The sequence below is a fragment of the Sinocyclocheilus grahami genome, unplaced genomic scaffold (genome assembly GCF_001515645.1).
Source record: "Sinocyclocheilus grahami isolate Dianchi unplaced genomic scaffold, SAMN03320097.WGS_v1.1 scaffold1363.1, whole genome shotgun sequence".
NCBI lineage: Eukaryota > Metazoa > Chordata > Actinopteri > Cypriniformes > Cyprinidae > Sinocyclocheilus > Sinocyclocheilus grahami.
In genome coordinates this window covers 96,167-120,769 of record NW_015506542.1, presented here as the reverse complement: position 1 = coordinate 120,769, position 24,603 = coordinate 96,167, and the positions used below count along the sequence as shown (strand labels likewise).

The following is a 24,603-nucleotide window of genomic DNA, read 5'->3' as shown; positions in this document are numbered from 1 at the left end:
AAGCAAAATTATAAGGACAAAATGCATGTTCTAATTAATAATTAAAAGTAAAATATTACATTCTAAAAATTCCTAAAGTGTTAAGATCCTGTTTGTTATTTTGTTGGTATGAAGTAGGTAACACTGCATTGATACTTGTTTTGGGACCTTGATATGTTAGGCTTCTGTAATTTGAAGGTAATTAAGTGTACAAACAACCCATTTTTAATGACTATTTCTGATTTTACAGTTTGCTTGACTTTCTAAAGATTCATTTACTCATAGACATGTAAAGAACCAGCACTTTTAATAGTACATATGTCCACCTGCTGTCTGTGGTGTCTGCTGGTGATGGTGTGGGTAATCCTCCGATGCAGCTAGTGCTTCCAGCGCCTGGAGGGTGGACACTAATGCATCGTCTAACTCCTGAGCATGGTCTTGAACCGTCCTAGTGGTCACATTATCAATCAGTGTTACAGGAACGTCCTCTCGACCCTCTGCCACAGCAGCAGAGGCTTTGATTCCTTTCCGACCCTTTTTTGTGTCGTCTTCATCAGAACTGTTATCACGAAACCCTGGTGGTGGTGCTGCTATGGCAGGAGGTGGAGGCTGCAGTTTTCCTCCTCCATCATCCATCTCCTCATCTTCCTCATTCCCAGGGAGCGGTAAGGCAATGAGATCAACAGCCCCTCCTTCACGGGAAGCACATGCATTTGTGCACTGCTGCAAAATAAGCCTTCCTGCCTTTCCAGTGTCCGAGATCAAACCTTCAGCTTGGAGTTTTGCCTTGCAGGAGTCACAGAAAAACCTCTGTGAAGGCTCCATTGTTTTCGCTCTGTTCCTGAAGCTTGAGCTGTCATCGGCTGGACCGTCTTGTTCAGCCATTGACTCAGTGCTCTTTAGAGTGGGGTCAGACTTTGTGCGTGAACGACTCTGTACCTGCGAGATAAGGTTCTCATTAATGTCAAGCTCCTGTTCAGCTTGTATCTGAAGCTCTTGCAGCTGTTGTTGCTCTTTTAAATGGATGTGACACAGGCCAAGGTGCTGAGATATGGGTGATGCTGATGTCTTCTGTGTTGCCTCTCTGGACGACCCCTCTCTCTCTTCTTGCCGACTCCCACTTGACACAGTGGCTCCGGAGCGGAATTGGGCATGGGAGCTTCTGGAATCTAAATGACAGAACTGTCTGAGTGGTTGAACGAGTAGAAAACATGATGGATGGGAATGAGTCCAGATGACAAAGGTGAGTCTGTTGAATTGAGTTCTCAGAGATGGAAAAGAGCCTTGTGGGATGTGATGACATGCTGTGATCTTTCTCTTTGTCAGACCACAGGAGATGTGAACATCCAATACATGGTTTAGTTACATGATGCAAAATATACTCAACTTCCAGAAATACGAATATATCTTGATTAGCATTTCAGTTACGCCTGCATAAATTTACTCAAAATGAGGATGGAGAGCTCAAGAAGATGGAGGGATCACTCTGGAATTATGAATGATTGCTACGATAAATCTTTATAACATAATCAGAGATTCCTTTTAAAAGCAACCTGATCAATTCATGTCATGAATGATTCAATTATTTATTTATTTTTATAATTTAATTTATTATGTTTTTATTTTAGATGTCACCATGGACATTTTCTTACCATTATTACATATATTTTATTTTGAAATGTCCCAAATTGCATATGCAATGCAACATATTTTAGTTCAGCTAGTCAGTGAAAGATGAAAAGCAAAGCAAATGCACTGTCAGAAAATTACATGCAATGACTTTGTTGTATTTTTAATGAAATTGCAACAATAACAATACGATTTCTAACATACCTGCCTTGATCATATAAGGCTGACCAGGTATCCTGCAGTAGATTGTCCTTTTAGGGTCCACAAATAGCTTGTAATAGCCAGAGATCAAACAGGCAAAGTTTGATGCATCTGGCCACTCCATTAATAAGACCAAGGGCTGCATTAATTAGTGTGGAAACAGATATTAGTATAGTTTTGCTTTTTAGAAAGTTATATATTGCAATGCTGTTTCAGAGCATTTTTCCACACCTTTGCCTCCAGAATAACAACCTCCACCCGGGCTACTCCATGGTGCTCTCTGAAGAGCTGGACCTTGGCCACACGGCTGAACTCTGCTAAGACAGTTGTTAGGTTGTTCTTCAGGTCAATCACATGACTGATACCGTGTCTCGGCCCAACCAACAATGTAGTGGCTGACTGCTTCTCTTCCTTTCAATAGAAAACGAAAATGAGAACTTTAATAGCAGAAGGACAGACAATGTATTTATTTTTTCAAGTTTGAAAGGTAATGTGATATTAAGAACATTTTTGTAAAACCATGAAATCAACGCAAAAATGTCTTGATTATTGTTTGAGAAGCTATCTCAGATTCATGTTACCAAGCCAACTGTGTGAAACAAGAAGCCTCCAAATGGTGGAAGGTCATTCAAGACACGCATGTACTGTAGTTTCCCTTGGAGAGGAGAAACCTGCATAAAAACATGGGTAAAGAGAAAATAAAACTGGTGAGTTGTGCAAGTGCAAAGAGGGTGACATTCTGGCCAGCAGAGGGCAATGTTTTGCTGTTATAAGGTCTGCTATGTACAGTATATCTATGATCAGTATGAAGAAATTAATTGCATTCTGTTTTGCATATCACTATTTCACCATTACACATATCAACTATGCTCTTAGGGTAGAAAATTAACACACCAATACAAAAACCATTCTGCCTTAGACTGAAGAGATAAATAGTTTCTTTGTTGCACGTTTCTTGATTAACGTTTGAGAAGAAAGACCTCCATTTAAGATACACTGTTTAAAAAAAAATTACTGGTAATTTTCTGCCAGGACATTATCCATCAGTTTCATGGACATTTCAGTTAACTCTAAAACACAACACAATGCAGTGTGAAATTCAGGTAAAACATCCTGTTTTTGCTGATATTTTTAGTGTATATGTGACCCTGCCTGTGAAAACCCAGCTAAAGTCATTTTTTTGTGATTTACTGTTTTCTACATACAATCATCCTTCATAAAGATGTAGAACATTCTGTGAAAATATAACCTTTATATCTTTAATATTGACTGAGTAAGGTCATGTCAAAGATTGAAATCATAGTGAAATTAATGGTTGAAACAAACTTTAATGCTTATCTCATAATTAGATTTTGAGACTTTAGCCTGGATTTCACAGACAGGGTTACATATTTGCCACTAAATATTCTTAGTAACCAGATATACCTTGTTACCAGCTGGTGGAGGATGCTGATAGGTCTTCAACAGTTGTGAGAGAGTCTTGCAGACATTTTTCTCCTTGACGGTTGGCAAAAGCGTTAAAGGAAGGAAAGGTTCTAAACCCCATTCTTTCCTAAAGATAATGATACACGTTCAGTCTTCAAAGCATACATCCAGCTGCAAGACCTTATAGTGCTTGTATACCTTAAGTCTAATGCATGTTTCTTTGGAAAAGGTTATGCTAAAGGCATGTTCAGCACAAAAAATATTGTTATTGTTCAAAATGTTGCTAAAAAACACACAAGGGCAGCACTGGGCAACTTTCCATTTTTGAAACACACATTGTTGCATTTAAAATGTTTAGTGCACTGCATTTTCAAAGATTCATCTTGTGAACAGGCCTTAAGTTATAATGTGATGTTTAAATAAAGGTAGGGATCGAGGTTTAATAAATAAAATTTCCTCTTTTCAGGCAAAGACTTACTCAACGTGTTTTAGAGAAATCTTCTGATTGGGTCTCGCAATCGACACAGTGATGTAGATGTGAAGGGCTGCCAACCTAAGCGTGACGTCAGACTTCCAGTCCATCCCAAATCGCTCTTTAATGACGTCATTGCGGCTCTGTGGAAATTTGGAACAAATAACACATCAAGAGGCTGCATATTAATAACAGACCACTCCTGGGAGCATTTATTTCTTATTACGTGAATATTCCTGAATAAATCCACCTGTATGTAGAGGTACTCAAATGCAGCGGGGTCTCTCCTCAATAAGTCAGCAGGGTCTTTTGGGAAGAAGCAAATACGCAAAAGACACTTCATTCCCTGGAAGTAGGTCCTGTGGACTACCTGAAAATACAGAATAAAATACACCTTTGAAATAAAACTAACAAACATTTCAGTACTAAATTGGCACGTTGCATTCCTTACAGTAGAAAGGTGTTTGTGCTGCTTGCAGCCATTCCAAATTAATTTAATTATCCTGTAATTCAGGTTCTTATTGAAAGAACAATCACACACCGTTCCATTACTGTATATTCATATACAATGGCGTCTATGAGTCTGAGACCACACTGAATAGAAAATCTATGATTCAAAATCCAATTTAAACCAGTGAACATTTTAAGATTTGGAAGAATTGAATTGAAAATGTAATTTATGTTGCTAATCAAATAACTGAATTAGTGACTGAGCATTTGAAATGCCTTGTACAGATGGTCAGATGTTCTTGCATCCATTCGAGCACAAGATGCTTTTTGGAATATTTTCAAATCATTTGTATCCAGTTACATTAACATCAGTCATAAATACTATTAAATATGATTAAATCAAATTAAAATGCTAATACTACTACAATAAAATGCTTATATATTTCTACAGTATACATTTGTCCAGTGACAGATGCTCTACAAACCACTACATATATATTTTTTTACTTAAAGGGATAGTTCACCCAAACAGGAAAATTTTGTCATTAATTACTCACCCTCGTGCCCTTCCAAACCCGTAAAACCTTCATGACATTGTTAAAATAGTCCATGTGACATCAGTGGTTCAACCGTAATGTTATGAAGCCACGAGAATACCTTTTTGTGCACAAAGAAAAAAAAAAAAAAACTTTATTCAACAATTTCTTCTCTTCCATGTCAGTCTCCGCAGCCATTAACAAGAGTTCCACAACGCATGTGTGTGCATTCCTCTGCTCGTAAACAAGGTGCAGCGCATGCGTGATCTACATCAGAACTCCAGCTCCCGCATCAGCAGCATCACATGCATGCATTGTGGTACTCTCGTCAACGCGCATCGAAAACTGGCATGGAAGAGAAGAAATTGTTGAGTAAAGTCATTATTTTTGTTTTCTTTGTGCACAAAAAGTATTTTTTTAGCTTCGTAACATTACGGTTGAACCACTGATGTTACATGGACTATTTGAACGATGTCCTTACTCCTTTCTGGGCCTTGAATGTGGTAGTTGCGTTGCTGTCTATGGAGGGTCAGAAAGCTCTCGGATTTCATTAAAAATATCTTAATTTGTGTTTGATTTGTGAACGAAGGTCTTACAGGTTTGAAACGACATGAGAGAGTAATTAATGACAGAATTAACATTTTTGGGTGAACTATCCCTTTAAGGTTGCTTGTTGCAACTCGCCATAGAAAGCTGGTGTGAAGTACATTGTGCTCCACATTGAAGGCTGCTTTTAAACCTTTGGAACTGTAGAGTGCAGGAAAAGCATCAGTTGGTGTTTTTTGGGTGGCGTTTACTCACATGAGACAGTGGCTGGCTTTCCTGGAGCAGATGCAGCCTCTGATTCTGGGCCAGTCCACCAGACTCCAGCACCAAAGCAAAATGCTCAATGTAGCGTAGAGAGAGGCGATCCTGCAGCGACGATATCACATCCTGTGGCGAATGGGAAAAGGAGAACAAGTTCTAGCATTCTGTAGTAACTCTAATGGTTGGTGTTTTTAGCTCCTATGAATTCTGCTGTATTACAAGATCTCAGATATTACAGTGGAAAGCAACAGCATTGGCAGAATATGGGAAGCCAAACAACCCAAAAGTAGGACGAAACAGCGTGGTATTAAAGTGTTCGCCGAGCTGTGCGAATGGACCGAGCTGCACGACCGACTCGACAGCGCAGAGAGGACGTGTTTACTAGCGCCACCGAACTGACAGCGCGGCGCTGATCAGTTACAACAGCGCAGTGCGAACATTACTCTCCGCAGAAGTTCGTGTTTTTTTCCTGCACATAACATAATAAAGATCAGTATTAAGTTATTACATTTCTTTTGCTTACCTTTCTACTACATGTAAACAGTTGTACTTTGAAAAACTGCAAATATAAAATATATAAGACTTTAATAAATTTACAATACCATAGTCCTCTTGAGGAGCACACCCAGCTTCTAGTATAAATATATATTTTTATTTTGTACTTAGTTATTATTGTTGTTGTTGTCGTCAAGTCCTACATTCAGCACAATATTGCTCATTTTAAATTTGAACTATTATTAAATAGCCTAGTATATATATATGGGATTTTTGTTGTCTCTAGTAAAGGGAACGTTGTTATTTAACTTTAACATTGCAATTTTATATAATGGATACGGTTTGTAAGGCTTTTCTCTACACTCCAAATTAAATAAATAAATACATTTTAATTAATTAAAAAAAACTTTAAAAATTAGGCACAGTGTATGTAAATTCAATATGATATATTTTGAATTTTGCACTGCATTGTCTTCTAGGTTTATCAGAAAACACATTCAAATTAACCATGATTTTATTACACTAACCTTTTAACCATATATTTGTAGTTAAACTGTGGGTTAAAAAAATGACAATCAATCCATGGTTACTCCACTTTTACTATAGTAAAACCATTGTTAATTTCCGTATTTCCATAAGGGAACATTTATGTCCTGACAGAAAAGTATCAGTACATTTTACTCTTTTTTTTCAAGTATAATCATCCTTAAATGTAAAATGTACTTAAAATATGCCTTGATGAACGAAACCATATAGGGGTTAATGGAAGTTTCTGCTGTGAAAGTGACTACTAAATATAGGCTATACCTGTTTCAAAGTAGCTAACAGAAAGATAATAAGCAAAAGAAATGTAATAACTCTTCATTATGTTATGTGCAGGAAAAAAACACGAACTTCTGCGGAGAGTAATGTTCGCGCCGCGCTGTCAGTTCGGTGGAGCTAGTAAACACGTCCTCTCTGCGCTGTTGAGTCGGTCGCGCAGCTCGGTCCATCGCAAACACTTTAATGCCGCGCTGTTTCATCCCACTTTTGGTGTGTTTGGCTTCCCATAGCAGAGTGTAAACTACAGGAGGACAGTCTTTCATCAGTGATAAAGCACTGAAATCAACACTCTTAGTCACTGGACCCTGCTCTGGAGACAAATGGATGCATTTTACTAGTGGTTTGCTTCTGAAATGGATGACAAATATTTCATGAGGTTTCCATGTGACCAAAGCAAATACTGTGCTCAAACACTCTGCTGAAGCATCGATGCATGCTTGTGTGGAGCAGAGCGCACTGGCTGCTGTGCTGCGTTATTGTGTTTAATGACAGTAACTCCAGCTATGGGAGATAGACAGATTGCTGCGCTGTGTTCTGTCTCCAGGATTGAGATAATCTGTTTGATGATACTGACCAAAGGCTGAAGATATCAGCTCAGGAGCGACTGTGAGAAATGTTAACTATGCCGTGATACCACAAATGTAGGAGAGGTAAAAGCTCACTAGCTTTTTTGAAGGTCTGAAACCAACAAACCTCAATGACTCATCTACACCTTCAAAAAAGTATAGAGCCTTTGATAGCAAAATAATTGAATAAAAACTGTATTGCATTTCTTTTCGTTGATCATAGTTCCCGGAATTCATAGTTTTTGTAACGTGTACAAAAGAAAGTGCTCACCCTTTTTACCTATTTTGCTTTCAGAAAGAAAAAAAATATAATGTTGGCTCATGACTTTTATAAGCCATGTTACTGTGTTACATAACACTTTAGAATGATGGTCTATATGCAGGAAATAATACAGGACAAATGAATAGTACTACAATAACACTTGAGCTACTAATATTAATATTGAAACAGGATTATCTAATCAGGAAGTAGTGAAAAATTTAGGACTATTATTAGGTAATCAATAATTATTAAATGAGAGGAGCATCATTAAGATCTACTAACTATGAACAATTATAAAGAATTGTCATTCACTTTAAAATAAGGGTCCAGATCACTAGTAGCTCTTGCACAGTGACTAGGTAACACTTGAGTCGTGAGGGTGTACAGTGAGAATAACCTCGTTTAAAAACAAGGGAGGATTTATTGTCCACAAATAGTTCTAAAATAATATTTTACTTAAAGCTTACAAAACAACATTTTTTTCTCAGAAGCAGTTCTTTGGAAGAAATCACATCTTTGCAATAGAAAGTGATGTGTGTGCAACGGCACCAAATCTCCTCATTTTGACTGCCTTACAGGGGTCCCAAAGGATCTATTCTAGCTCCAGTCTTATTTAAACTTTATATTAATGACTTACCTAATGCATGTCCAAATGTCAATATTCAAATGTATGCAGATGATGCAGTATTTGTTACTCATGCAAATAACATTCAAGAAGCATCCTTCAGTCTCACATCTGCATTCATCCATGTTCAGGATGGCTTACTATTTACTGTTTATTATTGAATATTAAAAAAAACGTGTGTATGAGGTTTACAAAACAACCAGTTGCGTAGACACATTATATTGTGTTTCTAAAAGGGGAGGAGCTTGATATTGTAAATGTAAAAAAAGTATCTCGTCGTCACACTCTATATTAACCTTTAAAAGTCATGTAAAAAAAAAAAATTAATAAAAATTTAATTGACTAAATTCCAAGCAAATTAGACAATTTTTAATGCAGCTATGTATGGAGCTTGAAATATGACAAAATTATTTAAATTTGATTTGAAGTGTCATTTAACAAAACTGAATATTATGTGGCATTTAACATAGTTTTGAATTATTCTTTTTTTTTACGTGAATATTGAACATTTGAAATTTAACAATTGAATTTTTTATGGCAGAGTTTTATAAACATGTATTTTCAAACAGCGGATTTTTTGTTCTGAGTTCTTAGACTGCAAATATCCAGTTTTTAAAAATACAGCTTCAAGTTTTCAAGATGAAGAAGAAATTCTGAACATCAAATTCAATATTCTAAAATTCAAAATGCAGAAATTCAGGTCAGAGGTCATCCACAGGGAAGAGTAGATGATCTCCAAAAAGTTGAACGAAGCATTTTGGCCTATTACTACGGTGACCGGGAGGGAACATGTTTGGTTCACTTAGTTTTGTCATGGCCACTACATATTAACTCGTGGGAACATGGTAATATGTCGTTGCCACGAGATCCTGTGTCGAGGTAACCACAGTCGAATAAGGCATCTACCTATACATAACATGGAGGTAACGACATCCTTATGTCGTGGCCACGAGTTTAATGCGTAAACAAACCTGTGTGACCATAGCAACCTGCGATTGATGGATTTATTAATATTTTATTTTGAATTAAGAAATGATTATAGAAATGATTTCATTATTAAATTATTATATTAACCATAGGGCGAGGCTACCGGACTGTATTGCACGTGATGTAGACAGCATTCGATTTAAATTTATCATAAATAAATTTTGCACAAAGTACAGAAAATAAAATAGGCCTACAAGAAAACATTTTTATCTGTCCCACAGTCTTGTAGTCCATTAACTGATCATCTTTTTTTTTTTCCATAATATTTGTATATTATTATTATTATTGGTTATATTTTTTATATTCATTGTTATGTATTTGATTTATTTTCCCTTGATTTCGATCTCTTTACTTAATGTTCTGAGTAGTTTTGTAAATAATAGCCTACTGTAAATGCTCGACATGCCAGTAAAGCTTTGATTATGCTGTATGACTGGAATTTTTAATGGAAGTGCAGTTTAAAGGTTGAATTTAAGTGTAACTATATATTTCATTTTATTTTGTTTAATTAATAGGCCATTATAAATATAGTGTTTCGTTGAGGAATGAATCATTCGCGTAGTTTCATTTATAAATGAAAACACGCTCATTTATCGTCACACACGGGCGTAAATACAATCAAAGGTCAAAACTTTATTGGCATAATTGTCAGGCATTTACAGTATTTGCAAAATATGGTAGCATATTAATAATACTAGCATATTACAGAACATTAATTAGGTAAAGCGCTACACGAATTGAAAGGGGAAATTAAGCTTAACAATAAATAGCAGTTACTATAATAATATTATTATAAAAGTATTATATAAGCCTACAGTTATATAATAATAATAATAATAATAATAATAATAATCAAATATTAAATAAAAAGACACGATCACTTAATGGATTTACAAGACTGTGGGATGGATACATTTTTTTATCCATGTGTGATAATCGCAGGTTGCTATGGTTACGCAGGTTTGTTTACGAATTAAACTCGTGGCCACGAGAAAAATATTTATTAAATAAATAAATAAGTACGTTTTCATTTTCAGAATTCACAGTGTATGTATAGCGCCACAATCAATTAATAAGCAATAATTCAATAAACGCTTTCCGTACAAATAAGCACAAGTCAAGCTGCGATACCAAACAGGACCACAGGGAGATGCCTAAGACCACTAAAGCTCCTGCCTTGACCTAACTGTAACTATTGGCACTTTTCCACTGCATGGTACGGCACGGTACGGTACGGCTCGGTACGGTTCACTTTTGGGGGGTTTTCCACCAGGTACAGTACCTGGTACCTGATACTCTTTTTAGTACCACCTCGGTTGGAGTTCCAAGTGGACCGTACCGTTACCAAAACGTGACGTGTAAACGCTGCTGATCACGGATTGGCCGGAGAGAATCGTCACTACCTGCGTCACTGAACTTGCGACACAAACACAAAAGAACCGCTAGATTTAAATCAGCACAGCCAGCAAAGGATCGAACGCAACTGTTTTGAACGAGCACACCTTTTTTAACAACCAAAAAGTTTTGTTGTCTGTTGTTGAAGAACAGACGCTCCTCTCGTTGATAGCAGAGGAGAGGATCCAGCGAGAGCTTGATAGGGCAACGCGGAATGAAAAAGTTTTTTTTAGGAGTCGTGGTAGTAGAGGCGGCGCAACTACAACGACATGTGAATAATCCCACCCACTTTAAAGCGGTATTAACTGCAGTGGAAACGCAAACCATGCAGAGCCGAACAGTGCCGTGCTGTACTGAGCCGTGCCGAGCCAAGTCGTACCACGCAGTGGAAAAGCGCCATTTATGGATCCATTCAGAATCACTAAACCTCTGACCAGCGCATAATCTAAAACACCTTCAGCCAGCATCCATTATAAAACACTCTTGCTTTTAAGCCAAATACACGCTGAAAATAATAATTCTGTCAGGACCACTATCGTCAAAGATGATTGACAATTAGCTTACAGTTTGGATTGGCAGTATGGTTCCGTTCTGGGCAAGAACTCCCTGTGCATCCATGCAGCCTAGCATGGATGAGAGCAGGGAGAGCAGCGATAACCCCCCCAGGGTAAACAGAACAGAACCAACATAAATGTATTGCAGATATCGTTAAAGTTCAATAATTAATGTACACATTTTAGAATTAGTCTGATTCAAAGGAGAATCAGAAGGCTGAATCCTGACTGACAGAGGAGGAGCTGGGGATGGAGGAGGGTAATTAGCTATTGAGCAATACGAAAACGGCTGATAATACTGTGGGACCTTATATATGAATGCTTGGATATGTGTCGTATTCCTATAGGTAGATGGGGATCAGCTGAGAGTCTGACCTGCCAGAACTAACGCTACGCTTGATTTTACTGACATCTGGATGTAAGTCACTATTCTCTCCGCAATCTCTGATGAAATCGGCCATGTTTTCTCTGCATTAGCACTGTTTTGAACTAACTGTTTGAATTCGCTTACTGGATCCTTGGTCTTTCCAGGAGTTTACTGGTTTAAAATGATGTGATCGCAAAAACCTGCTTCTTTTCATTTTTATGGTATTGTTTTTGTTATAATGTACTGATTCAAATTAGTAATCAATAATTAATTATTATTCTATCTCTCCTGACATACTCTCTCGCCCCACACATTGAAAACCCCTGCGGTAGACCGACTCCACTTGCATTCATTCATGTGAATATTGTAGAGATGAGAGGTGACCCCTCCTGGTAGTGTGCTTTATATAGAGTCATTTCTAATCACCCAGACACTGATGCTTTGACAACATGTCAGAAGTGCCGGTACGCTAAAGACTAAAATATAGAAGTGCCGGTACTGTGTACCGGTCTGTACCAGCCCACTTCAAGCACTGTCGTTCCACAAGAAATGGATGTTCTTCCCTCAACATAACATAACGAGGCCACTACTTCACATCGCATGGCCATGACATGTTCCCACAAGTTAATATGTAGTGGCCATGGCAAAACTAAGTGAACCGAACATGTTCCCTCCCGGTCACCGTAGTAATAGGTCAAAATGCTTTGTTCGCGATTTCTACTTTCTGTGCGATCTGAATTTCTGAATTTTAGAATATTAAATTTGAGGTTCTGAATTTCTTCTTCATCTTGAAAACTTGAAACTGTATTTGCAGTCTAAGAATTCAGAATGAAAAATCCGCTGTTTGAAAATGCACGTTTATAAAACTCTTTATTCAATTATGTTACATTTAAAATGTCACATAATATTGAGTTTTGTTAAATGACACTTGTCAATAATTTAAATTTACACAATTCAAATTCAAATAGTTTTGTCATATTTTAAGCTCCATACTATGTGCCTAAACTCAATGAATCCCCCCTCCCCTTAAATGAATTAATTGAATAGGGCACTAACAGTGTCATTGACATCAGGTTCATCACTGGATGGGACTGTGAGATGCCATAAAAATGCACCACATTTGGACAAACAGTGATGTCAGTAAAGGGACATAAATACTGGAATGTCATACCACTTGCAAATAGATTCTAATCAGATTCATCATAGAATACAAATGTCCATGATAGCTGCATTCACTGTCACTGTTAGGGACTGGCAGTAGCATTTGATTACAGGTGTGAGTCTTGAAATGTTTTGTTCATTCAGCAGGATAAAGTAGCTACTTATGAACGAACAGCTCAAGTCACAACCATATCACAATTGACAGCGTGTTAAATATGTGTCCGAGACATGAGTTCATCCATCACTGTAACGCATCAGTGTATTTACATAATTGGCATAATTGATTTTGTTGACGTGTCATTTTGACTCTATACGCAATAAGGGAATGATTTACATTTTACACTTTTTAGAGCCATCTTAAACGGTGACCCAAAAGTAAACCAGATCTGTGATCACTTGTAATGCTTTGTCACTTTTTTGAGTATGGTGTACTAGTAATTTTACGTTGACATTTATGTATTGTATTTTTGTATCTGTATATTGTCATTGTCTTTGTGTTACCTGTGTAGGGACTACAGATGTAAATTAGCAATGTTTCTATAATATGGCATGTTCATTTACATGCATTGTCCCTATTAACAAATAAACAAACAAAACTTCTGAGTGAATTCCCACCGTTGTGTTTCTAGTAACATGGAAGAGGACCGTCACACTTTTTTTTTAAGGTCCAATTCTCACTGTTAACTATTAAATACGACTTATGCGTCAATAAACTCCTAATTTGTTGCTTGTTAATAGTTAATAAGGTAGTTGTTAAGTTTAGGTATGGGTTCGGATTAAGGGATCTAAAATATGGTCATGCAGAATAAGGCTATAAGAATATGTGCTAATAAAAAGCCAATATGCTATTAATATGCATGCTAGTTAATAGTGAGAATTGGTCCTTAAAATAAAGTATTACTGGGAAGAATTTTCCCAACACACTCACCCTAACAGTGGTGCGGCTGTCAAACGTAAAGGATTTGATCTGTCCATTTTCAAGAAACACCTTCAACACATTTGGTATCAGAAGCAGAGAATCGTCCTTAAGCATGGTCTGAAAGAAACATGGGAGAAAGAGGAGAGAAAATAGTAAGTGAACCTTGGATGAGATATTAGAAAAGACTCAACAGGTTAATACAGAGAATCAATAAGAAAATCTAATATATTCTAAGTGACAAAGAAAGAATGTAGAAACACATGAGAGGACTTTAACTGTATGGAAAACCTGAAAGGAAAAACATTAAGTCCAAAACAATGGTTAAAAGGAAGATCTTTCTATCTAACTTATGAGCAATAGTTGAAAGGAACTGGAAATATTACCAAAACTCTTCTTTAGACATAAAGAGGTTACACTTTATTTCGATAGTCCACTTTAGACATTCTACTAACTATAAGTAACTTTGTAACTACGTCAACTAATTCTCATTAATTTGCAACTACATACCTACTAACTTTCAGTAGGGTAGGTTTAGGGTTAGTAGAGTAAGTTGACATATTTGCAAAGTTTCTCATAGTCAGTATATTGTATGTTGTGGACCCATCAAAATAAAGTGTTAGAAGATATTAAGCAGTCAGTTTACTAATACTCTAATGACTCCTAGTTGACACATAGTTGCAAAGTTACTTATTGTTAGTAGAATGTCTAAGGTGGACTATCGATTTAAAGTGTAACCCATAAAGAGTACAGAACTAAGCAGAAGTCATATCACATTCATTCCATATCCAATGTGGAACCATATTCTGTAAATGCAGATCAACTGGACACAAACAATAAATTAAATTGCAGCATATACAGAATTTGTAGCTAAAAGAGGAACTCTTCAAGGCATCTACTTTATTTCCAATAAGAAAAATGAAAGGCGCACTAAGTAATTTTTTGTGTATGTTGAACTAGCTCGTTAATTTTCCTGCTTTAAAGCCTATGGCGTCACTGTTAAAACCCTGTGGAACTAATCCTAAACCATCGATCCTCATTCAATTGAAACAGTCTGCTGTCTTTAAAACAGTGAGTCACCAGATTCTTCTGTCACTCATTCTCCCTGAACTGGGCATCACTAGAAAAACACTGTACTATTTTGAGCCTGACCTAATAGCAGATCCTTCAAAGTATCCTGGAAAGGGTTTCTAAATCACATCAAGTAGCGGAGTGCCTCAAGTTTCAGTGCTTGGCCCCTTCCTCTTTAGAGTATTAGGAAAATCGGACCCTGCATGCACAGTTCTTGCGCAGGCACTTTTCATCTCAAGACTGGACTATTGCAATGCTCTATTGGCTGATAATACAGCACACAGCAATTGGTCTGGTTTTCATCTAAAAAGGTCCATGCAACACCCCTAGAGGGCTTTTGACACTTGAAATAGTTAACCATGGATCATTCTAAACCCCAGGTAAACGGAATCCTAGGTTATCTTGCTTCACATTTCACACCACTTATACTTTACCCAGGGTTAAAAGTTAATCCTGGGTATTCCTAAACTGCAGTTTCACACTGCACATTCCTAAACCCCGGGTTAAAGTCCTTATTTGCATATCTGTGGTGTCAGTGTCACTGATTGGACGAACGCAGCACACATCCTGTTTATATGGCTCTTCTCACAGCAGTTATCCTGTCATTTAAAAAAATTTCGCCACGTAGGCCCTCCTTGGCTGTTTTAAGCCTCCTGAGACTTACAAAGGCAAGAAAGCAAAGACAAAAGGACAAAAGAAAGAAAACACAGAGCAAGTAATATGAACACTTCTTTGAATGTATTTTAAGTGTGGAGAGACTAGTGTTTGCTTTTACAGTAGCATCATTGTTTATAGCCCCATCCTCATCTTGGAAATTATGGGTCGTTCCCAAAAGTCATCACTTGTGGCGTTTCTTTGCTAACAGCACATTTTGGATGTGCCACTTTCGAATGACACAAACAACATTCACGTACTTCGTAAATGATTTGAGAGACCACATTATGAAAATCAACACTTCTTTGAAAGATGCTATTGATATGGAATGGAGAGTCACAATTACAGTACATTGTGGTGCCTTGCAACAAATGCAGAGAACAGGACCATCGCTCAACTCTTTAGAGTCAGGATTTGCACTGTAGTTCATCAGGTACACTACGTCTAACATATGTTAAACTTTTCGTCGTTTAACATTTCTTACTTTTTCCCTCAGACGTTGTACTGTTTACACAATGCGCAGTTCCTGTTATTGACTGCGCTGTTCAATTTCTGATAGGTTGTCTGTCGCTAAGCATCCAGCAGTAGCATTCTAACACAAAAGCAATGCTAGCCCCGCTTCTAAATCACATGTGTGAAACGTTCCTTAATGTTCTGGGGTTAAAAGTGGTGTTTAGAATGCCGATAACCCGGGGTTAAGCACAGTGTGAAAAGCCCTTAGCTGTCCATATAACACTCAAGGCTCTGATGCCTATATTCAGAACTGTCCTGGATCTAGATGTGTCACACTCACTGTTCTTTCTGTCGTAGAACAACCTTCCAGACCTTCCAGACCTTCCAGACAGAAGAATAAATGTAACTATAAATCTTTCTGAACAACCAGTGATGATGACTTTGGATGTTCTCCTGACACCTCTTGCCGAAGCCAGAAGGCCAACAATTCACTAAAAATGTTTTTTTTATTGGTCTTATGAAGTATTCTAATTTGTTGAGATAGTGAATTGGTGGGTTTTTGTTAAATGTGAGCCAAAATCATCCCAATTAAAAGAACCAAAGACTTAAACTACTTCAGTCTGTGTGCAGTGAATTTATTTAATACACGAGTTTCACAATTTGAGTAGAATTACTGAAATAAATGAACTTTTCCACGACATTCTAATTTATTGAGATGCACATGTACAGTAAAAGGTTAAAGCAAAGTTTTGGTATGGCATTTAGATACATAATTGTCTCATATGATTATTTTATTTTGTAATGGAAAGTTTCAGATAATAATGAAGTTACTAATGGTATTTGCCATCATTTTCATTATATTTGTTAAATATTCATTTGAGTACAACTTCTAAAAAGTGTTCAAAAATGACTTAGTGCACCTTGAAGTGGGTGAGAAACCTTGAAGGTGATTTTGTATCAAGAATGAGCAGTCATTACTTTTAAATAACATCCTGATTTCAGAATTATATTGATTTGTGGCAGTTTCCACATTATTTTTGGAAAGTGTCATAACTTTATATCAGCTGTCCATTGATCTTCCACTGAGTGTCATCAATAAGATTATTTCATGTAATCAAATGCTGACATTGAATGAGGTCTGATACACCCATGAAAGTTTCTATATACATGTTTTGGTACATTTGGCAAGTGTTTTACCCAAAGTCCCTTTAGGCTTGCTTCTGGAGACGTGTGCAAAGTGCTATTACACTTTATACACAAATACAGAATGGAAACAAATAAGCAAGCGTCAATTTGGCATGTCAGTTGGGATCATGTTATGACAGGCAGTGAAGTGAGTAGGTTGGCTAACTGTATTTCGTACCTTCACCACAATCCCAATCAATTGCACTTTTGCTACAGCGTGAGATGATGTGATATGAATAATAAGTCCCACGTTGGCATTTGTCTTTAAGCCTAACCCCTTTAATAAAACGTAGCAGCTTATGTACTCTGTGCTGACAGGCGAGTTTAATGAAGAAAGCCCCGCTGGCCCCTGCTGATCACACAAGATGGATTGACATGATTAGAGGAGGCTCAGGTGAGGGTGATTTGATCTTTACCGATTTTGGCCCTCTAGGCCTGATCAGCAAGTTTCTTCTTCCAGGAGAGCTGCACACCCCTCCCATCGGTCCGCTTTATTAAATTGGTGCGACCAGCACCCAAGGGTGTAGTGTTGACTCTTCCTTGCTCACAAGGCAGATATCAAACTGTATGGGACATAATCCATGGACATTGACATTAACATGGGTGCTATCGACCCATGTTCACCAAGAGGAGATGGCAGCTGGAGAGCTAATGAAAAGCTACAAATGAATGAATGTCTAGTCACAACATTAAAGGTTATGGGGAGGCTGTGCCTTTCTCTAGATGTGATGCTACCTTATTCAATTACCGCTAAGTAGGCAGGAACTGTTCAAAGGACGCTGATGCTAAGTTCCTCCACGTAACTCTGCTACCTAAACACCTCAATCGGAAGCAGTGGGAATTACTCAAAGCACCTGCTGTAATTTCCCTTTTCAATAGCCACAGGAAGTCACAGTTTCAGTACTGTTGCAGTTATGTTCAAGTCAGTCAATAGTAAATCCAAATAAATCTCAGCAAACAAACTAGGACTCATATTCTATTCAGAGAAAGAACATCTGTCAATATCTGCCTGGCTGAATTCAATGCAAATCTACTCTACGCATATGAAACAGAGAAACACTAGAGCCCTTTAATTCCAACCAAATCAAGCGTAGTCGGTTCCAAGCCCTGTGTTTTCATGTATGTGCTTTAATAAAGTCTGAGTTCATAGATGGTGGAGGAAGACGAAACCACATCAGAAGTGCACATATTTTGGATTAATCCTTTTAGCTTCTCGAAATGTTGGACCACATCAGACCATCAGAGAGGGATTTACGCGTGGCCCCTCTGGGTAACAAACCTGCAGTCTGATGAAATGAGATGAGCAGGAGATGCGGAGTGAATTGCACTTCAATATTGAAAGTCTGAAATGACAGCCATGTAACACTCTCAGTAGGAGACACTAGTGATTGACACTTTGTAAATACTAACGAATATTAGCATGAACAGACTGTGAACAGTCACGTCACAAAATACCTTGAGTCCATTCGACAAACTCAAATCTCACAATCCATACAAGTCATGTCAGGAGCTATTGAGTCTATCAGGAGCGTTGGTGTTGTGCGGGTCTCATTACAGCACATAAAGAAAGCTGCGTTAGCACAGATATGACTGGGGTGTGATGTGAGCAAGAGACAGCAGCACATACTGAGTCTGGGTCGCTGATGGACACTTGCTCAGAAAAGCGCACTTTGGGGGGATTGGTTCGCAGACGAGCTTTCTTGGCTGCACTTATGAAGGCAGATTTAGGTGACTAAGGAAGCAAAAAGAAAGACAAAGGGAGGGTATGAAGAAAGAAAGAAAGAAAGAAAGAGAAATAGACAGGAAAACTTGGTTAAGGTTAAGACTTGTTTAATTTAGAGTAAAACCTTTAAAACCATTCACCTGGTCCTAAACATATTCTAAATATTCTCTGCAAAATATCTTATGCAGTTTTGCTTCTCAAGTAAAGTATCTTCTTTTATACACACTTATACATTTTTACTTGAAAACAAGATGCAGCAGAAACATTTTGTGTTGCTTTGACCCCGTCAATTGTTGGAAATAGCATCCAAATGGTAATTTTACTATTGATTAATTTGCATAAAATATCTAATGTGTTTACTGTATATGCTAATTTTTCTCTGACAGAGCTGGGTAGCAACTGATTATATGTATTCTGGATTACGTAATGAGATTCCAAAAATTAAGTACTCGTAATTACGGTATATTAAATTTTATAATGCTCATTCAGATTACAGTTACTTTTTTATGATTACAGGATTACATATTATTCACATGATGGCAGTAAATTATTCAAAATGTATTGATTCTCCCTAATTCTTATTTTTTCTCCTTTTAATGATCCTTTAGCTTTGACTATATTCACAATATAGAATGGCTATGTAAATGTAAACCATGCTTCTGAAATTGGGTGAAAAATGCAGCTCTCAAGCAATTAGACTATGTATGAAACAAATAATTATTTGTTTAAAAAAAACAAAAGTTACTAAACACAGGTGATGTATAGCTGTGACTTCATCATGTCTTCATCATATCCAGTGACTTTTATTTTCATGTTTGTTCATGTAATACAAATTTGTTTTCATGTTTTTGTTTGAGGAAGTAAAAGGCACAATATGTTGTAAGATTTTTTTTATTAAAATATCCAAAAACCACTAGAACAGTGTTATATATTTTGCTGACTTGTGTACTTACATTATCCCAAATGTTTCGAAGAATGTTTAAATCCAGAGAAATAAGCAATTTTACACGGAGCGTGTCCATAGTGTCATTGTGTCGCCTGCCAATGACGTCATAATCCCTCGATTTCCAGTTTTGTTTTGTAGAAAACATGGAAACACCAAAGACGCTTTAATATGCTATGTATTTTATTAGAACGTTCAGAATGTTCAAACGCATCTAGTATGATAAAACAGCGCTGCTTTACCCCCCTTAAGCACGACCGGAAGCAGCGAAAGCGGTTGACTGTGGCATAATAGAAGCTCCGCTGCTTTCGAGCCATGTGTCACGCTCGTCTCTCATTAGCAATTGCTTCAGCGGCCTCGTTTCGCTTCGATGGCTTTCAGCCTCACTCTGCTTCATACTACGATGTTAATAAATCTTTAATACATTAGCTCAGCCATGAACAAGATTTCTGCATAGCATCGGCTGTGGGGATGAAGACGACAACTCCCATGATTCCACACTCAGTCACAGCGTCATCAAACTACGCCTTTGTTTTTTTGTTTGTTTTGAATATGTGCCCTCTAGCGGCGAAAACTTACATATTGTGCCTTTGATATTTCAATAATTTAACAACACATTCACATATTTACAGATCAAGGCCAGTTAATGGTCACATTGACATGCAGGTAAACAAATAAAATATTTCTATTTTTAGTGTTCAAGTGTTTAAATAATTTATTATGTCTAGTCACAACATTAAAGGTTATGGGGAGGCTGTGCCTTTCTCTAGATGTGATGCTACCTTATTCAATTACCGCTAAGTAGGCAGGAACTGTTCAAAGGACGCTGATGCTAAGTTCCTCCACGTAACTCTGCTACCTAAACACCTCAATCGGAAGCAGTGGGAATTACTCAAAGCACCTGCTGTAATTTCCCTTTTCAATAGCCACAGGAAGTCACAGTTTCAGTACTGTTGCAGTTATGTTCAAGTCAGTCAATAGTAAATCCAAATAAATCTCAGCAAACAAACTAGGACTCATATTCTATTCAGAGAAAGAACATCTGTCAATATCTGCCTGGCTGAATTCAATGCAAATCTACTCTACGCATATGAAACAGAGAAACACTAGAGCCCTTTAATTCCAACCAAATCAAGCGTAGTCGGTTCCAAGCCCTGTGTTTTCATGTATGTGCTTTAATAAAGTCTGAGTTCATAGATGGTGGAGGAAGACGAAACCACATCAGAAGTGCACATATTTTGGATTAATCCTTTTAGCTTCTCGAAATGTTGGACCACATCAGACCATCAGAGAGGGATTTACGCGTGGCCCCTCTGGGTAACAAACCTGCAGTCTGATGAAATGAGATGAGCAGGAGATGCGGAGTGAATTGCACTTCAATATTGAAAGTCTGAAATGACAGCCATGTAACACTCTCAGTAGGAGACACTAGTGATTGACACTTTGTAAATACTAACGAATATTAGCATGAACAGACTGTGAACAGTCACGTCACAAAATACCTTGAGTCCATTCGACAAACTCAAATCTCACAATCCATACAAGTCATGTCAGGAGCTATTGAGTCTATCAGGAGCGTTGGTGTTGTGCGGGTCTCATTACAGCACATAAAGAAAGCTGCGTTAGCACAGATATGACTGGGGTGTGATGTGAGCAAGAGACAGCAGCACATACTGAGTCTGGGTCGCTGATGGACACTTGCTCAGAAAAGCGCACTTTGGGGGGATTGGTTCGCAGACGAGCTTTCTTGGCTGCACTTATGAAGGCAGATTTAGGTGACTAAGGAAGCAAAAAGAAAGACAAAGGGAGGGTATGAAGAAAGAAAGAAAGAAAGAAAGAGAAATAGACAGGAAAACTTGGTTAAGGTTAAGACTTGTTTAATTTAGAGTAAAACCTTTAAAACCATTCACCTGGTCCTAAACATATTCTAAATATTCTCTGCAAAATATCTTATGCAGTTTTGCTTCTCAAGTAAAGTATCTTCTTTTATACACACTTATACATTTTTACTTGAAAACAAGATGCAGCAGAAACATTTTGTGTTGCTTTGACCCCGTCAATTGTTGGAAATAGCATCCAAATGGTAATTTTACTATTGATTAATTTGCATAAAATATCTAATGTGTTTACTGTATATGCTAATTTTTCTCTGACAGAGCTGGGTAGCAACTGATTATATGTATTCTGGATTACGTAATGAGATTCCAAAAATTAAGTACTCGTAATTACGGTATATTAAATTTTATAATGCTCATTCAGATTACAGTTACTTTTTTATGATTACAGGATTACATATTATTCACATGATGGCAGTAAATTATTCAAAATGTATTGATTCTCCCTAATTCTTATTTTTTCTCCTTTTAATGATCCTTTAGCTTTGACTATATTCACAATATAGAATGGCTATGTAAATGTAAACCATGCTTCTGAAATTGGGTGAAAAATGCAGCTCTCAAGCAATTAGACTATGTATGAAACAAATAATTATTTGTTTAAAAAAAACAAAAGTTACTAAACACAGGTGATGTATAGCTGTGACTTCATCATGTCTTCATCATATCCAGTGACTTTTATTTTCATGTTTGTTCATGTAATACAAATTTGTTTTCATGTTTTTGTTTGAGGAAGTAAAAGGCACAATATGTTGTAAGATTTTTTTTATTAAAATATCCAAAAACCACTAGAACAGTGTTATATATTTTGCTGACTTGTGTACTTACATTATCCCAAATGTTTCGAAGAATGTTTAAATCCAGAGAAATAAGCAATTTTACACGGAGCGTGTCCATAGTGTCATTGTGTCGCCTGCCAATGACGTCATAATCCCTCGATTTCCAGTTTTGTTTTGTAGAAAACATGGAAACACCAAAGACGCTTTAATATGCTATGTATTTTATTAGAACGTTCAGAATGTTCAAACGCATCTAGTATGATAAAACAGCGCTGCTTTACCCCCCTTAAGCACGACCGGAAGCAGCGAAAGCGGTTGACTGTGGCATAATAGAAGCTCCGCTGCTTTCGAGCCATGTGTCACGCTCGTCTCTCATTAGCAATTGCTTCAGCGGCCTCGTTTCGCTTCGACGGCTTTCAGCCTCACTCTGCTTCATACTACGATGTTAATAAATCTTTAATACATTAGCTCAGCCATGAACATGATTTCTGCATAGCATCGGCTGTGGGGATGAAGACGACAACTCCCATGATTCCACACTCAGTCACAGCGTCATCAAACTACGCCTTTGTTTTTTTGTTTGTTTTGAATATGTGCCCTCTAGCGGCGAAAACTTACATATTGTGCCTTTGATATTTCAATAATTTAACAACACATTCACATGTTTACAGATCAAGGCCAGTTAATGGTCACATTGACATGCAGGTAAACAAATAAAATATTTCTATTTTTAGTGTTCAAGTGTTTAAATAATTTATTTTATTTTACATTTTTATGATTCAATGAATTATTAGCTTTTTATCAACTCACAAACTCACTGGATTTCTTACATTAAGCCCAGTTTGGGAAACCCTGCTTAATGTAATGTTTAATGCATTTTATGATATTGATATCAAAGAATTAAATATATTTTCTTTGTATTTGCTTTTTTATATCAATATGGTACATTTAATGGCAAGTTTAAAACAAGTTAGATAAAAAAAAACAATCTAAAAGTAATCTAAAATTGTAGTTTACTAACTACAATTTTCATCATATAATCTGTAATCAGTAATGGACTACAATTTGTAAGTAATCTACCCAGCACTGTTCTCTGAATATCATATGACTTGGAATGGAAGTACAACTGGAGTTGTATATACAGAGGATCACTCTTTCTTCTGTCAACAGCTATAGATTGTACTCTGCAAGCTCAGTAGCAACCAAGGTCAAAGTTGAAATTGTTTAAACGTTTGAGCGCTGCTGCAATATGGCAACATGGTTAATGCTCAGTTGAGCTCAGTGCATTGGGGGACATTGACACGAATCATTCACATGATATTTTCACTCCTGAGCTTTAGTCTCAATATACTAATTATGTAATTATGTATGTATAGTAATTATGTAACACTGTCACAAAGCAAACGCACACAAAGCTGAACCTGAATTTCAAATTCCAGTAAAAACGTACACTCTGTATTGAAAGTAGTTTGACTGCATCACTGAAAGGGACTGATTTAATGTAATTTTGATTGGAGAAAACATAATGTCCTTAACTACCTGTTGTGGTTGCAGCACAGTGAGAACAACTGAGTCCTTGCACCTCCTGCAGAAGAAAAAAACATTTTGGCAAGAGAGCTGCAGAATGTGAAAAGTGTGTCTTATCTGAAATGAATTCTCTTATCTGATGGACTACAATTTGTAAGTAATCTACCCAGCACTGTTCTCTGAATATCATATGACTTAGAATGGAAGTACAACTGGAGTTGTATATACAGAGGATCACTCTTTCTTCTGTCAACAGCTATAGATTGTACTCTGCAAGCTCAGTAGCAACCAAGGTCAAAGTTGAAATTGTTTAAACGTTTGAGCGCTGCTGCAATATGGCAACAGGGTTAATGCTCAGTTGAGCTCAGTGCATTGGGGGACATTGACACGAATCATTCACATGATATTTTCACTCCTGAGCTTTAGTCTCAATATACTAATTATGTAATTATGTATGTATAGTAATTATGTAACACTGTCACAAAGCAAACGCACACAAAGCTGAACCTGAATTTCAAATTCCAGTAAAAACGTACACTCTGTATTGAAAGTAGTCTGACTGCATCACTGAAAGGGACTGATTTAATGTAATTTTGATTGGAGAAAACATAATTTCCTTAACTACCTGTTGTGGTTGCAGCACAGTGAGAACAACTGAGTCCTTGCACCTCCTGCAGAAGAAAAAAACATTTTGGCAAGAGAGCTGCAGAATGTGAAAAGTGTG

The 24,603-nt window shown here is 37.1% G+C and overlaps 1 protein-coding gene across 1 annotated transcript in view; it reads right to left on the bottom strand.

Annotated features, from left to right (window-relative positions):
• LOC107569610 (FERM and PDZ domain-containing protein 3) overlaps positions 1-24,603 on the bottom strand; it is a 93,437-nt gene that overhangs the window by 3,276 nt on the left and 65,558 nt on the right. Inside the window, exons 5-15 of the mRNA XM_016255727.1 lie at positions 24,505-24,550; positions 21,353-21,457; positions 13,662-13,769; positions 5,494-5,625; positions 3,957-4,076; positions 3,713-3,849; positions 3,235-3,361; positions 2,391-2,480; positions 2,041-2,220; positions 1,813-1,948; positions 306-1,148 (exon numbers count right to left, since the gene is read on the bottom strand). Coding sequence (XP_016111213.1) covers positions 306-1,148; positions 1,813-1,948; positions 2,041-2,220; positions 2,391-2,480; positions 3,235-3,361; positions 3,713-3,849; positions 3,957-4,076; positions 5,494-5,625; positions 13,662-13,769; positions 21,353-21,457; positions 24,505-24,550 — 2,024 coding nt within the window. The remainder of the gene's footprint in view (positions 1-305; positions 1,149-1,812; positions 1,949-2,040; positions 2,221-2,390; positions 2,481-3,234; positions 3,362-3,712; positions 3,850-3,956; positions 4,077-5,493; positions 5,626-13,661; positions 13,770-21,352; positions 21,458-24,504; positions 24,551-24,603) is intronic.